Here is a 13,870-nt window from a genome sequence, read left to right on the forward strand (position 1 = left end):
ACTGACAACATTGTATAAAAGTGTCATATCTTCAGTGTTGTCCCATGAAAAGTTAGAATAAAATGTTAACAAAAATGTGAGGTGTGTGAATATATTGTATAGTGCAGCCCATGGCTGTGTTTCACTGGAGTACCAAGATAGCAATTATTTGGGCCTTCAGCAAGACCTCTGCTGCCATGGCAATCCATCAGCACCCCACGATTGTATTGGATGGAGGATGACTGGTGCCCAAAATGGCTGTAGTACACAGTCTGCAATCGCCACGTGTGGCGTGGGCTTAGCTCCTGAGCCCGCTCCATACACACCATCACTTTTCATGTGATGTACGTGTTTCACACTTTGGGAAGGGATTGAATCATAGAATGCACCTCTATTTTTTTATTATTTATTGTATATTTTTTTCTCTTTAAAATGGTTTTAGATTTGTGTTTTTTTGTTTTGTTTTTTTAATTTAATGGATCCAAAATTATTTGCTGATTATTCCCCATTCTATTCTTCAGTTATAATACAGTATCCAAAGCAATATAACACAATTTTATTTAGTAAGATTCCACATGATGCCAGGAAATAACAGAAGAGTATGGTGGAACCCCATGAAAGCTATGTACACTGTGTGATGGCTTGGTGTACCTTGGAGGTTATACAGACTTGTATGATGTCCATGTGCATAAGACCAAAGAGTGAAATGCTTACAACTATCACCCCTAGAATTCTAGCTTCCCATAGGCTTTCCCTTGTTGTGATCACTCCAGGTAGCCAAATCCTTATATTTTAAAGGGTTGGGCACACATTGTCTATTCAGGAGCGCATCTCTGCCAAGACGGCTAACTGCTTGATTGACAGCATTGATGTGCCATTGGCCTGAATTGTGCACTGTTGATGCCGCTTTACCTTTGCACCATCGGAAGCAAAGTAGCACTGAACCTGGCTGGTATCAGGAGTTAATAATGCGCTCCAGTGATCTTGAGCAACTTTAGTGCAGCAGTTACAACATCTATTAGAATGAATTTGTAAGCACTGCTCGTCTTCGCCAGTCACATAAGCTACAAGCAGTAACTCAGATTGCTCACAGATCTTTAGCAGCAACAGATCAGTGTCCAATGAATGAGCAAGACAACCAGAACACAAAGCAGTGGAACAAACTAGGGTAAAGTGAGCAGTGCCTTATCCCAGCTTTCCCACTTCATAAAACACAAGAGGGGGAGGCTAAGGGGTAAAAAACATTTTCACTGATGTGCTAAAAGGAACAAGAAGTCAAGTTGAGTAAAGGTGGGGAGGGAAACAGAAGACTTTGAAATCAAACATGGGGAAGGAGAGGAGATTTGAATTGCACTACTAATCTACTTTGAAGAACCAACAACAAGTGAGTGACTGATGGAAACAGTCACAGACAGATCCAGGCATAATGTAAAAGAATCCAGTTGTTTTCTAGCTGTACCCTGTGCTGAGGCTTTGTACAGCAGGAGGTCCTGTAACACTAAGCCCAGATCAACATCAAACTTGCAAGGATTCATTTCCACTTTGTGTAATCTGTCCTGCTAGTCTGTCTACTGTTAAGACTGATCTGTCAAAAAGGTACAAAGTTCCTCATGGGGAAGATATCTACTGGACTTAACTTCAGAGCAGTTTTTTCCTCAGAGAATAATTTTTTTTTTTAATTTTGAAAGTATATTACACTTTTGATTAGTTTCTCATTGGTAGTCCAATAAGCAAAAAACAGTAGTAACCTGGTACAGAAATGGAATAGTGAAAAACCTTTTATTACGAACTCATTAAAATAATGTAATTTTATCAGCATCAGGTTTTTAGTACAAAAAAAACCTTAAATCCGACCTTTCACCAGGTTTGACGGATATGAGTTATGGTCACCACCTTTCAGGCCTGATGTACAACATTCTAATATGCTGTATTTGCAAGACAAGAAGAAGACCTTTTATTATACTCCCCTTCGCGGCGGTCCGGTCTGAGGGGTGTCGCTGGTCTTGGTCCGGTGCCTCCCTTCTTCTTGCGATACCGTCCTCCTTGCTGCATGTGGATGACTCGTCTGTCATCCACACAGTCTCCTCGGCATTGCTTTCCTGCGCAGGCATACTTCTTTTTGCCCAGACGAGGGCAGAGCAAAGTGCTGCAGTGCTCAGGCATCGGGAAAGGTTAAAGAGCCCCGGCACATGCACTAGTCAGCCGGCGAGACTGTGGATAGCATAGAGACAGGTCATCCACACAAAGAAAGGAGGACAATGGCATAGCAAGAAGAAGGGAGGCGCCGGACCAAACCAGTGACAACCCGGACCGCCCCGCAGGTGAGTATAATGAAAGGTCTTTTTCTTGTCGGGCAGGTCGGGTTGGGGACAGCATCGTAGACTGCTGTATATTAGCCCTGTAAGGTGCTGGCCGTACCTCATTGGCTAAATCTGGTGACAGGTTCCCTTTAAAGAAAAAGGTAATGCATCCTATTCAAATGCTACCTGGAGCTTTAAAGAGGTTGTTCAACTTTTGGAGATTTTTTTTCTTTTTCTTACATGCATACATTTGGGGCTAAAAATAATTTTTGCTATTGGGTATCCTTTAAAATTTAGCATGGTTTGACTTTCACAGGTTTTTTTTGTTTTCCTGCACATTCATCTTTGATGCAATTTGCCGTCATAAATCAGCTGATCAGAAAAAGACTGACAGATTCTCAGTTAACCTATTCTGCAGCCAGCAATAGACAGTGACTCACAGGCTATAAAAGGCAAACGGTGCAACATTTTAATGAAACCCAGTTGCAAAAAATATATATTTTTTTAGGTTCATATGAATGCATTTAAAAAAAAAAATTGTCACCAAAGGTGACAACCCCTTTTAATGTCAGCTCTTCTTGTAAGCTACATTTTATGGGAAAAGTTGTGAATCACTCAGTGGTTGGAGGAAGCGGGGTCTTCACTGCTTTGATGAGTCTTTATGGCAGTAAATTCACGCAAAAAGCGTTTTAAATGCTACAAGATGGGTTAGCATCTGTGATGTATATGCGAATGTTCAGACACACACCATGATTGTACTGGGAGCATGATCTGTATCTGATCTTTCACAGTTACTGGCAACAGAGACTAAGTGAAGAAGATGAGCCGCTATTCCTGATGGCCAAATAATCTGCAATGGATGAGTCTTATCTAATTATTAAATGGTGGCTCCATTTGGGAAAAGTAAGACTGATCTTTCACAAAATCGTGTATAGAGCCTGGAATTAGTACCAAAAGTTCTCATTTATTACAGTTTTATTTGGATGGAAGAAGAAATGTCAAAGAAACTAATATAATCCTGTTGTCTCTTTAAAAAACCAAGAACACAGCAGTTTTTATCCAATTCAGCATTGTCCTGAATGTTTTCATTTGCCTATAACCATGTTTTACCTGGAAATATTTTTGAAGATGCAGCATTGAAAGGCACAAGTGGACAATGCTGGCTGATATCACGTGCCGTTTCTATGCAATCCCCGGAAGCCTGCCGGACATTAGTTATTGACCTTTGTGCATGTCAAATGTTTACACTAAGCGCTTCAAGTTTTCCATTATACTTGTCAATGATCATCAAATATACATGCAAAAATGCTAGATTTTAAGCCTATAGTTATTTTCCTGCTGCTGTTGGGTAACAAATGCAAATTTCCAATTTTTCTCTACACAAGTGTACAGGGTGGGCCATTTATATGGATACACCTGGGTCGGCCATTTATAAAGTTGTGTCCAAAATGGCCGACTACAAAATGGCCGCCATGGTCACCACCCATCTTGAAAAGTTCCCCCCCCTCCCATATACTAATGTGCCACAAACAGGAAGTTGATATCACCAACCATTCCCATTTTATTTAGGTGTATCCATATACATGGCCCACCCTGTAGATGTAAAAGATATTTCCCAGCCAAACAAATTAGTAAGGGACTGTTCACATTATGTTTGAGCCTCCTTTTAAAATGTTTAGATTGGGTCTATTTCCTGAGTTGCTATGTACAGGTGAAAATACCCTACTCCCATGTCTTCCATAACCTTCTCCATAACGTTTTTGAGCAAGCAGGTTCTTCATGGTGGGATGCCCTCACTTTCCTGCTTTCCCACGCATCCCATAGTACTGTGTACAGCACTCCCCATAATAGCTGCTGCCGTAATCTTTTATTCTCCCTCTTCTCATCTACCAATCACTATATTATGGCAAACCAATTTATATTGGTGGGTTGGATGGGGGCTGAGTAGCTTTTTACAGTGAAATAGAGCCCATAGGCAGACCACGGGCACTGACAAACCGCTGGACATGCCCCCGAGGAATCCTGTGACCCATGTCCCCCTGTAAAGACATTAAAAATTAGCACCAAATGCAAAGGCCCGTATCTCTGGAAGATCTTTTGGACCTGATATAAGTACTTTGAAAATTCATGTCAGAATGCCTGTATAATCCTGGTATTAGGATGGGCAGCTTTGAAATGAAACCATTCATAAGTCCAAATGTGCTTAGCTTCAACCCACATAGTCTGCGCTGGGCAGTGTGAGATCCCAGCAGCAGGAGACACCCTGAGGAGCTGTCTCTCAGAATAGGTGGGCAGAGTCTGACCTTCCAAAAATGATTACGGTATATAGGTATTATAACATGAATTATCAAAGGAAGTACACTAGCAAAATCAGATCTAAGATCTATATAATAATAATTATAGACATTTACCCTATAGCCACAATCCATATTTAATGGCCTCCTGGTACCACCATAGCAAGGTCACCAAGATAAATCCGTGCAAGTCAATAAAAAAAAATGTAACTATCCAAGACTGACCGTCACTTCCAAACAGAAATCAGGGGTGTACAGATGCTTACTAAGAGTAGTCGTCCCCATACATAACGAACAAAATAAAGTAACACTCTGTACCTACATGAAATATATGACATTTCAGTTGAACTACTGCGCTAGAAATATCCTACAGCATTGTTGTAATGTTTTTAATGATCCTGTAATGAAGTATATATTTTTTTTACCTGCCTTTCATGGATTTACCTTGGTGTTCTTTAAATTATGTAATGTATGCAAAAATACTCCGATTTGTCAAAGGCCATTAGATAAAGAAGTTGTCCACTCCTTTTTCATTGATGACCTATTTTTAGGATAGATCATCAATGTCTGATCGGGGTCAGACACCCAGCACCCCATTGATGGCCGTTACTGCTAGTTTCTAGATCTGCTCCATCTTTTGATAGTGGCGGTGGCAGGGTACCGCACATCCGCCTCCTATTGATATGAATGGTAGGTGGATGTGTAGTACCCTGCAGCAGCCACTGTCAGAACACGGACAGCCCACCAGTCGAGCCGTTCCGGACACCGATAACAGCTGGTCGGCAGCTATGCCGGGCGTCGGACCCCAACTGATCAGACATTGATGATCTATCCTAAGGATAAATCATCAGTGAAAAAGTAGTGGACGACCGCTTTAACCTTTTATATTGGTCTCCCCTCAGGAGATGTAAAATTTCACAAGTATCGTATAAACCACAACACACTTATTGTCGGTAAACCTACTGCCAGATCAGAGGGTGATATCGCCACACTTACCTTTCACCTTTTAGGCTGGCAGACGTTTTTAAACCAAAGGTAGAAGTGGTTTCCAAAGAACTGGGAAATATAAAGGAATGACTTCTTCATCAGTTTCTTCTATGGCTTATAAATCCCCCTATATGATAGTAAAAATACCCTGAAGTACTACCACCACCACATGGTCCAGGCATAGTGGCCATTTTCTTTTGGCTTACTGAAATTTTAATCTTAAATGTGTATATTTTAGTACATAGTTACAACTTTTTTTAAATGTACAAACTGTATACATTTTAATAAAATGTATTTGAAAGTATTTTTTGTCTGCATTCCAGTAAAACAATTCTTTCAATTTGCACCATCTTTTGTTGCTTTGCATGTCTGTGCCATGCTATGTTTTTAGATTAACCGCTATAAGTGCCATGATTTCATGTGATTTCAGCCAAAATTCACATAGCATGATGTATGCCTTTACATTAAACATGCTTTGCTTAACACACAAGACTGGGGTTGTACTTTTTGGCTGGCTACTTAAAGGGAATCAGGGTTTTAATTAACCATCCGAGGGCTGCATAATTTAGAGGAGACCCTGATTCCAGCGATGTGTCACTTACTGGGCTGCTTGCTGCAGTTTCGTTAAAATGAGTGTTTTATCTGCTGCAGATCTACCAGTACTCTGAATGCCGAGCCCTGTATAACCTCGCCTACACCGCTGACGGCTTTCTGCCTATGCAGTGTACACACAAAGTTGGTCATCATTGATCAGGTGGAGTTATACATATAGAGGACTACATGGCAACAGGTTTTTTAATTCTTTGGTCATAATCTCCTGCTGGGAAACAAAGGGATTTTTAGCAAAACTACAGCAAGCAGCCTAGTAAGTGACACATCGCTGGAATCGGGGTCTCTGCTGATTTTAGAATAGGTGGCAAAACCCTGGTGCCAGATTACCTTTAACTAATCCCCAAAATACATAGTAGAGGTTATTCTAATGTGTAAGATATTTGTACTTTTAAGCAAAACCGGATCAGTTTCCATCCGTGAAAGTGAGGAGTTAGTGCTGAGAAGTCCAGCCATGCTTGCTACTAGTGTCTACTGTGCGAGAGCTTTTTGTTTGTCACCCTATTGCCCTGCAACCTCATTTCAAAGCAAAGTCCCACTACTAAACTTTCTTTCAGCTCCAAACCCTGCAATGTGAGAACACCAACCTGAGGAGACAGGCCACAAACCACCTATATCAGGCCCCGCCTGGGTCCGAGTACACCGACCTCACCAACCCACCTGCACTAAAGAGGCGGCCTTCAGGACGAGGTAGCAGGCCCATGTCTATGTATGAGACCGGATCTGCCCAGAAGCCCTACCTCCCAATGGGAGAAGTCACTTACCCAGAAGAAAGCATTAAACGACTCCAACCTTTCCCGACACATGTAAGTAAGATCAGTGCTTCTCTTGCTCTGCATGCCTCTCCTTTCTGTGCAAGTGACCTCATACATGTCTCTGTGGATTATATTTCTTTACTTCAAGCTTTATATTATAATTATGTCGCCGTTCAGACGCAAAGCAGGTGAGCTACAGACGATGCTCCATATAACGTGCTTGTTGATGTTGTATACCCAGATGTACCTCCATTTTTCTTCAAAATCTGGCGCTTTTTGGTATAAATAGGGTTAACTCCGAGGAAGTTCTTTTTAAACTTGTGTATTGAGGCTCTGTATGTTGGGAAACTCCTTACTATACTTATATAAAATCGTAACCCCATCCCCTTCGTTGGCCATATACTGCCTATTTACTCAAGTCTGGATTTTTTATTTCTGTATTTTGTGCCAAATACCTTTCTACATAATATTGGTGTAAATAAATGCAGAATTTTATTTTTTCTTTTCATGTAATGCTTTTTATGGCCAATAATGAATAGTTGAATAACATATATAAATAAAATATGCGAAAATATGCAGAGCTAAAAAAACAAATTTTTCCATTGACTTCTATCAGTGGCTTTGTCACCAAGTCTATTAAAAATGTGTGATTAATAAAATACTTAATGATACATCCTCCACTTTCTGTCTAATTTAGCAGATTTTCCTTTCAGAAGCCCGTGAAATGGTGTCCATGTTACATTTTAACTAAGAAAATGCTGAAAACTTTTTTCCACTTATTTCCTGCCAAGGTTTTTTTGTTTTTGCTTCTTCTTTTTTTTATGATTTATGTTTAGTTACCCTCCATACAAATACGTTGTTTATTTATTTATTTATTTTTGGGTATCTCGAGTGTTTTTCTTTTTCCCTTCAGATCGGGAGGAGTGCATATGTGACCTCCTCTTCATCCCTGCCTTCCTTCCCCTCTACGCTTTCCTGGTCAAGAGATGAAAGCACACGAAGGGTTAAGTACCTTCTAAGTTAGCTCTGCTCAATGGAGACCTTACTTTCTCCATGAGAGCTCCACATCTCTCCCTTTACCATTTTTTCCCCTTTTGCTAACAGTCCTTTCTCTGCATGAAGCAACAATGCCTCATTGTAACATCATTCACCTCTTCCCATACAGATCACAACCATTTAATGCTACCGGCACGATGCTCTATATAATTAATCCTCCCACCGGAAGGTCTTGTATCCACTCACTTGCAAGATTTGTCTGTTACACTGAAATTTGTAATTGTAGTTCAGCCCTCAGTTTTTTGTTTTATATGATGTTTTAATCACAACTTTCAATTGCAGTTTTGTTCTTTTTTTATCAAAGGTCCTCTTCCCATTTAACCTTTCACTGTGCTGATGGGTAGGCAGCAATAAGACATTGATGACCTATTTTAAGAGGTCATTTTGCCAAATTTTTCATGTTGAACTGGACTTAAGATGTAATAGCGGCTGCTGAGCAGAATACATTTTTTTTTTATACTTCTCCGTTGAGGAGATATTGGCAATCAAACAGCTGACACCTACGGAGTTACCTTTAGTTTAGATAGTTTTCAATGGGGGGGTGTACTTATCTTCAGCGCTTACACTCAGCTGGAATGTCCTGTGGATTCTGGTCATGTGATCCAGATGACATAATCACCGGACCTTCTGCACTTCTATATCGCTGCCTGCTTATGATTGGTCAGCCTCATACAGGAGACAAGTACACACCCCCAGTGAAAACTTTCTTAACTAACTCATTAGGTGTCAAGTACTTGATTGCTGATATCTGTGCAACGGAAAGGCAAAATTAAGAAAAAAAAACAATAAAACTTATTCCGCTCTGCAGCCACTACTACATGGTAACAACCATGAACATGAAAAAAATTGGTGAAAGGTCCTCTTTTAAGTATGAAAAGATATCTTTTGTGTAAGGGCTCATGCACCCTATGGTATGACAAGAATAACGCATTCATGTGGGACCCTGCTGTGTTTGCCTCCTATATAATGTAAAAAACAAACTAGTGGTATGTTCCATAAGATGCTATAATATTCTCAGCGTTTTGTGGGGCTACTACGTGACTTACAGCTGTGTACATTATGGAACTGCCATGTGCATTAAGGTACTTTCATATTGCGGTTTGCCACCCATTTGTTGGCGTAAGGTACAGGGGTTGCCATCTGACTTGTGGATAGTCTTCTATTACATACAGGTAAGTTTTGTTACCAAGCAAACAGGAAAAAATGTATCGATTAGATAAAGAAAACCATTGATTCTAAGGAAGAATACGTTGTTACCTATGACAAGTTATGGTACATGCCAATATATATTGTTTGGGCCAATCTGGTATGGAAACTCTTTATGCCTAGGCGTAGAATTGGAGGCATATACCCGAGACATATAGTGGTCCAGTAAGGGCTCTATGAAAGACCTATTAAGACACTATACAAAGTGGAGCTTTAATACAGCCATGTGCATTAACCATTAGGGTAGCCACAAACACAAGTCACATAAATCTCAGTATCTAGGTGGTTGATCTGTGTGGAATGTGAACATAGTGGCTGGAGAAAAATCTTTGTTGTCTATCACAATCACCGAAAAGCTTTCATGTAACCAGAACTGGTTAGAACTGAAAGCTGAGCTCTGATTGGGCAGCAAATAACATTTTTTGATTATTCTGTCCTGTCATTTCAACTAGTTTTTCATCATATCCAATATTTCTAATCGCAGTCATAGTGATTTTCAGACCAAAATCTTAAACACATCATGACAATTTCTGGAAGATGAGATTGGTAAGCTTCTGGTTTCAAAATTAGTAGAACAGACTGAAAAGATTTCGTAAACTAATCACATACAATTTTTTATTTTATTTTTTTACCTCCTGAAGGTAGATATCAAAAGAATGTGTTCTTCTCTAATGTCCTATCAAGCTTCAACCAGCTGTATTTATTATGACCTCTAGCAAAACTTGGTACATATTCCTAACGTAGGGCCTTAAGTAGGGATCAGTGGATCAGGCAAAATTTGAAATCACGTGTTCTTTAGACCGTGATGGACTCTACTGACTTTAAAGGGAATCTGTTATGTCCTTAAACGCTATTCACCTGCAGATAGGGTTAATCTGCAGGTTAATAACATTCTAAAGCTGTGCGGTCACCTCGCTAAAAGCACGGCTACTGGAAGAAAACTAACTTCATTCCTCCTGGCAGCCGCCGGCTTTCAGTCATAGAGGTGTAGCTTCAGTCTCCGCTAAATACACAGTGAGCAGCAGTTGTAAGCAGACCCTGGCATATGTGCTGTATAGACAGCTGTCAGTCAATCCGTGCAGAACCGACTGTCAGTCAGTGTACCGAGGCCTGATCCATCCTTCGCTCACTGTGTACTGAGGCTGCACCTCTGACTGAAATCCGGAGGCTTCCTGGAGGAATAAAGTTAATTTCCTCCCAGTAGCCACACACGTTTATAACACTATTAACCTTGAGCTTAATAATAAGACATTATAGAGTAACACATAGTTCAACATGTACAGGAGGAATCTATAAATTAACCCGATATCTTCAGGATGATAGCGTTTTGGGGACACTACAGGTTCCCTTTTAATGAGGTAGAGTTTTGGAGAACAAAGTGTTGAGATAGAAAAGAGAACTTTAACGTAATTTCATAATTCTCCTTAAAATGAGTATAATGTTGAAACATCGAATATCGCTTTTCATCTATCAAAAATCCAAACCAACATAACATACATATTCTAATGAACTAGGGCTTTATTACTGGTTTCATGATTTTTGCAAAACTTAGCGTCCAAGCATGCCTTTCTTATGCTAAGTCTGAAATGCCATAATTACTATAGAGGGTTTACGTCACTGTGATTGGAAGTACAGACCTGTTTATAAACTGTTATATTTGATTACACAAATGCCTAATTCTGTTGGGTAGAATATGTTCACAGCACATGTGCAATTTTCTCATTGACAGCAGCTGAATGTTGCCGCTGATAACAGTTATTTGGTTCATATGAAGTATGGAGACAGTATGAAAAACATTCTGGATTCTGGGCTAAAATTGAAAAGGTTAAAAAAAGCTGTGACAATTTATTAATGCCAAATCTAAATGCAGCAGTTAACTATTAGCCAAAAAAAAGTGATATGCACAAGTGGAGCATTTTCAAACGATGTATATCCAGTTTGCCAGTAATTATTTAAAGAGGTATTCTCACATTATGAAATTGGTATATTTAGTTACACAGCATGAAAATAATCACGTTTGCTATTGACTTACTTTTTTTTACATTCTCCTGCTAATGAAAGCTTTTATCTTACATAGTGTACAGCTTTTTGCCAAGGAAATCGACCACCAGAGCCTCATGGAGTATAAATGTTTCAGGCAGAGGAGTTTATTTCCGGGATAGCAGTCACTTCTCTCCAGCCTATTAATTTCTATACATCAGTTAACTAGTCACCACACCGCCCATCTCCGCTTCCCACCTGTTATTCCTGCAAAATCACCAGGCTTCACCATCTGCAGTTTCCAGAGCAAATCTCCTAATCACTACTCTAACTTTGCCAGTCATGTTCTTGTTCAAATGCTCTGTTATCTTTACATGCAAATATATTGATAAACGTGTACACTACAGAGAATTCACTGACAGGCTATTAATATGTGACAATAACAGGAGCAACTACCGATCAGAACTGGCAATCAAGGCAGAATTCCGGTCCCCCAGCAACAAGGATGCGAAGACACAGCATGAGAATAATTCTTCAAAGGGGTTGTCTGGCCTTTGGAGAGAAGTCTGCAATTATCCTGTGACTGCAAACTTCTGAATCCTCCACATGTAATCACCGCCCGATGTCAGTATTCTCCAATATTGCTGGTGAGACTGGACGGTCATTTGATTGCAGGTATGCAATTTGTACACTTCCGGCCACAATCCTACTAGATGGGTTTGTCCTCTCTCATTGCAAGTGAATTGAGCAAAGTGGAGCACGTCTAGTCGGAATATGGCTGGAAGTATGCAAATTGCACACGCCATACCGGAGAAACGGACAGTGTGTGCACGGTACATAGGCAGGTTTCAGAAGTGTGCAGAAACCTAAAAGGAATACAGGCTTTTATCTGAAGACCGGACAACCCCTTTAATGACCACATAACTGCTGAATTAATAATTTTGGTGCCCAATAGCATAGTGCTGGCTTTTTTTTTAACAAGCATTATAATCTATAAGTATGTAAAGTATCTGCTCACTCACTTTAGGGGTCAAAAGTAGAAAAGCAGACGAGCGTACCAGAAAGCGACTATGATAATACTCTTCATGATGCAGAGCTGGAAGAAACCAGGTAGGTCCAAAATGTATTTTGAAATTGTCTTTTTTTTTTTTTTCTAAGACTATGCAAACTTTGAAGATTTACAGTGAATATAAATCTAAAAACGAAAGTTTGGTTACAATTATCCCACTGTTTTGTAGGATATTGAGGAGTAGCGTAATGCAGCTGCTGCTCAAGGTAGGCTCCAAAGAAACCCTCTGTATAGTCTGATAGTGCAGTACGGTATTACGCCACCCTGTGGTCAGATCTGGTTACTTTACTATTAAAGTATATGCAGATATCACAGCTCGCTCTGCTGTATCAAGGGTATTTGAGAGATGGCAGAGGGCACAAGTTAGAGCATTGTGACATGGAGAGCGCTCAGGCTTCACAGGGAAAACACACTTTACTCTGCAAAAGAAGGCATCTGATATCGATAAATCAGTCCACCCCCAGCAAGGTAACTCATTTAGTAATCTAGAACTTTATTATGGGGTTATTATATTGTGTGTAGAAGCAGCGAATCACTTGCACAGGTTTTGCAGATTTTATTGCCAAGCTGCTATCACTAGTCTTCAGAACATCACTTCTGTAGCACAGGAAGTGAGAAATTTAGAAATCATTGTGATCCAAAATAAGCTTTTGCCAGACTATGCGCTCAATTTGTGTAGCTGAACACTATGTGAAAGCACCCTAAGCCTCATATACCTATGCAGTTCAAGCAGGAAAGGACGGCAGAGAAGCATGGCCTGGCACGGAGAAGGCTCCATTCCTGAAATGGATGACCCTGATGTAGATGCAAGCACTATCCTCCCCAGCACTGAGGACGTCATACGAAAGACTGAACAGATCACCAAAAATATTCAAGAGCTGCTTCGGGCAGCACAAGAAAACAAACATGACAGGTAATTTGGGCTGCATACTGTGGACATCAAGGCAAATGGGTTTTATCAGTCACTGCTTAATGTTGGAGCCTTATTTTAAACCATGATCATATATATTAGTTTGTTTAAAGGGATTCTGTCCGCAGGATTTTACACCCACAACAATTTTATATACACATGTAACTTTTTCAAAGATAAGTCCAGTCTTTACATGACTAGTCCATTCCTCCATTACTAAGAAATAAGTGTTTGAATTGATTTGCAAATGAGGATGAAGAACTAATTCTAGCTCTGAAGCCTCTGTCACTCCAGCTCTATTCATGCCCCAGCTATGCCTTGTCCTGCAAAGGAGTGGTCAGTGGTGAATAGAGCTGGAGTGACAGAGGCCTTATTTGCATATCATTTAAAAACTGATTTCCCAGTAATGGATGATTGGACTGGCCATGTGAAGGTATTGCTGGACTTGTCTTTGAAAGGGCTACAAGCACATGTAAATAATGTAGGGCAGGCAAATTCTGTTGACAGAGTTCCTTTAAAGGGATTATGCCCATCTCAGACTCTTAAGGCATATTCACAGGATGTGCCATAAATGTCTGACAGCTATACGACCCACTCCTAGGTCCCCGTCACATACTGCCATTACTGGAGAAGTGGAGTTGCATGGAGCACACTTTCTATTCAGTTATTTGGGAGTACCAAACAATCAGACAAAACTTAGCAAGGCTCGGGCCCCACCTCTAAAA

General features: G+C 40.2%; 1 protein-coding gene across 5 annotated transcripts in view; it reads left to right on the top strand.

Moving 5' to 3' along the window:
- GIT2 (GIT ArfGAP 2) overlaps window positions 1-13,870 on the top strand; it is a 109,544-nt gene that overhangs the window by 77,505 nt on the left and 18,169 nt on the right. For 3 of the 5 annotated variants that reach the window (XM_077295620.1, XM_077295638.1, XM_077295605.1), the window contains exons 15-18: window positions 6,727-6,975; window positions 7,838-7,927; window positions 12,194-12,276; window positions 12,960-13,148. In XM_077295620.1, the coding sequence (XP_077151735.1) occupies window positions 6,727-6,975; window positions 7,838-7,927; window positions 12,194-12,276; window positions 12,960-13,148 (611 nt within the window). Of the gene's footprint in view, window positions 1-3,070; window positions 5,865-6,726; window positions 6,976-7,837; window positions 7,928-12,193; window positions 12,277-12,959; window positions 13,149-13,870 lie in introns of those variants that run through there. The other 2 variants (XM_077295613.1, XM_077295628.1) reach the window with 2 other exon arrangements.

Source organism: Ranitomeya variabilis, chromosome 1 (genome assembly GCF_051348905.1).
Source record: "Ranitomeya variabilis isolate aRanVar5 chromosome 1, aRanVar5.hap1, whole genome shotgun sequence".
In the NCBI taxonomy this organism is placed as follows: Eukaryota; Metazoa; Chordata; class Amphibia; order Anura; family Dendrobatidae; genus Ranitomeya; species Ranitomeya variabilis.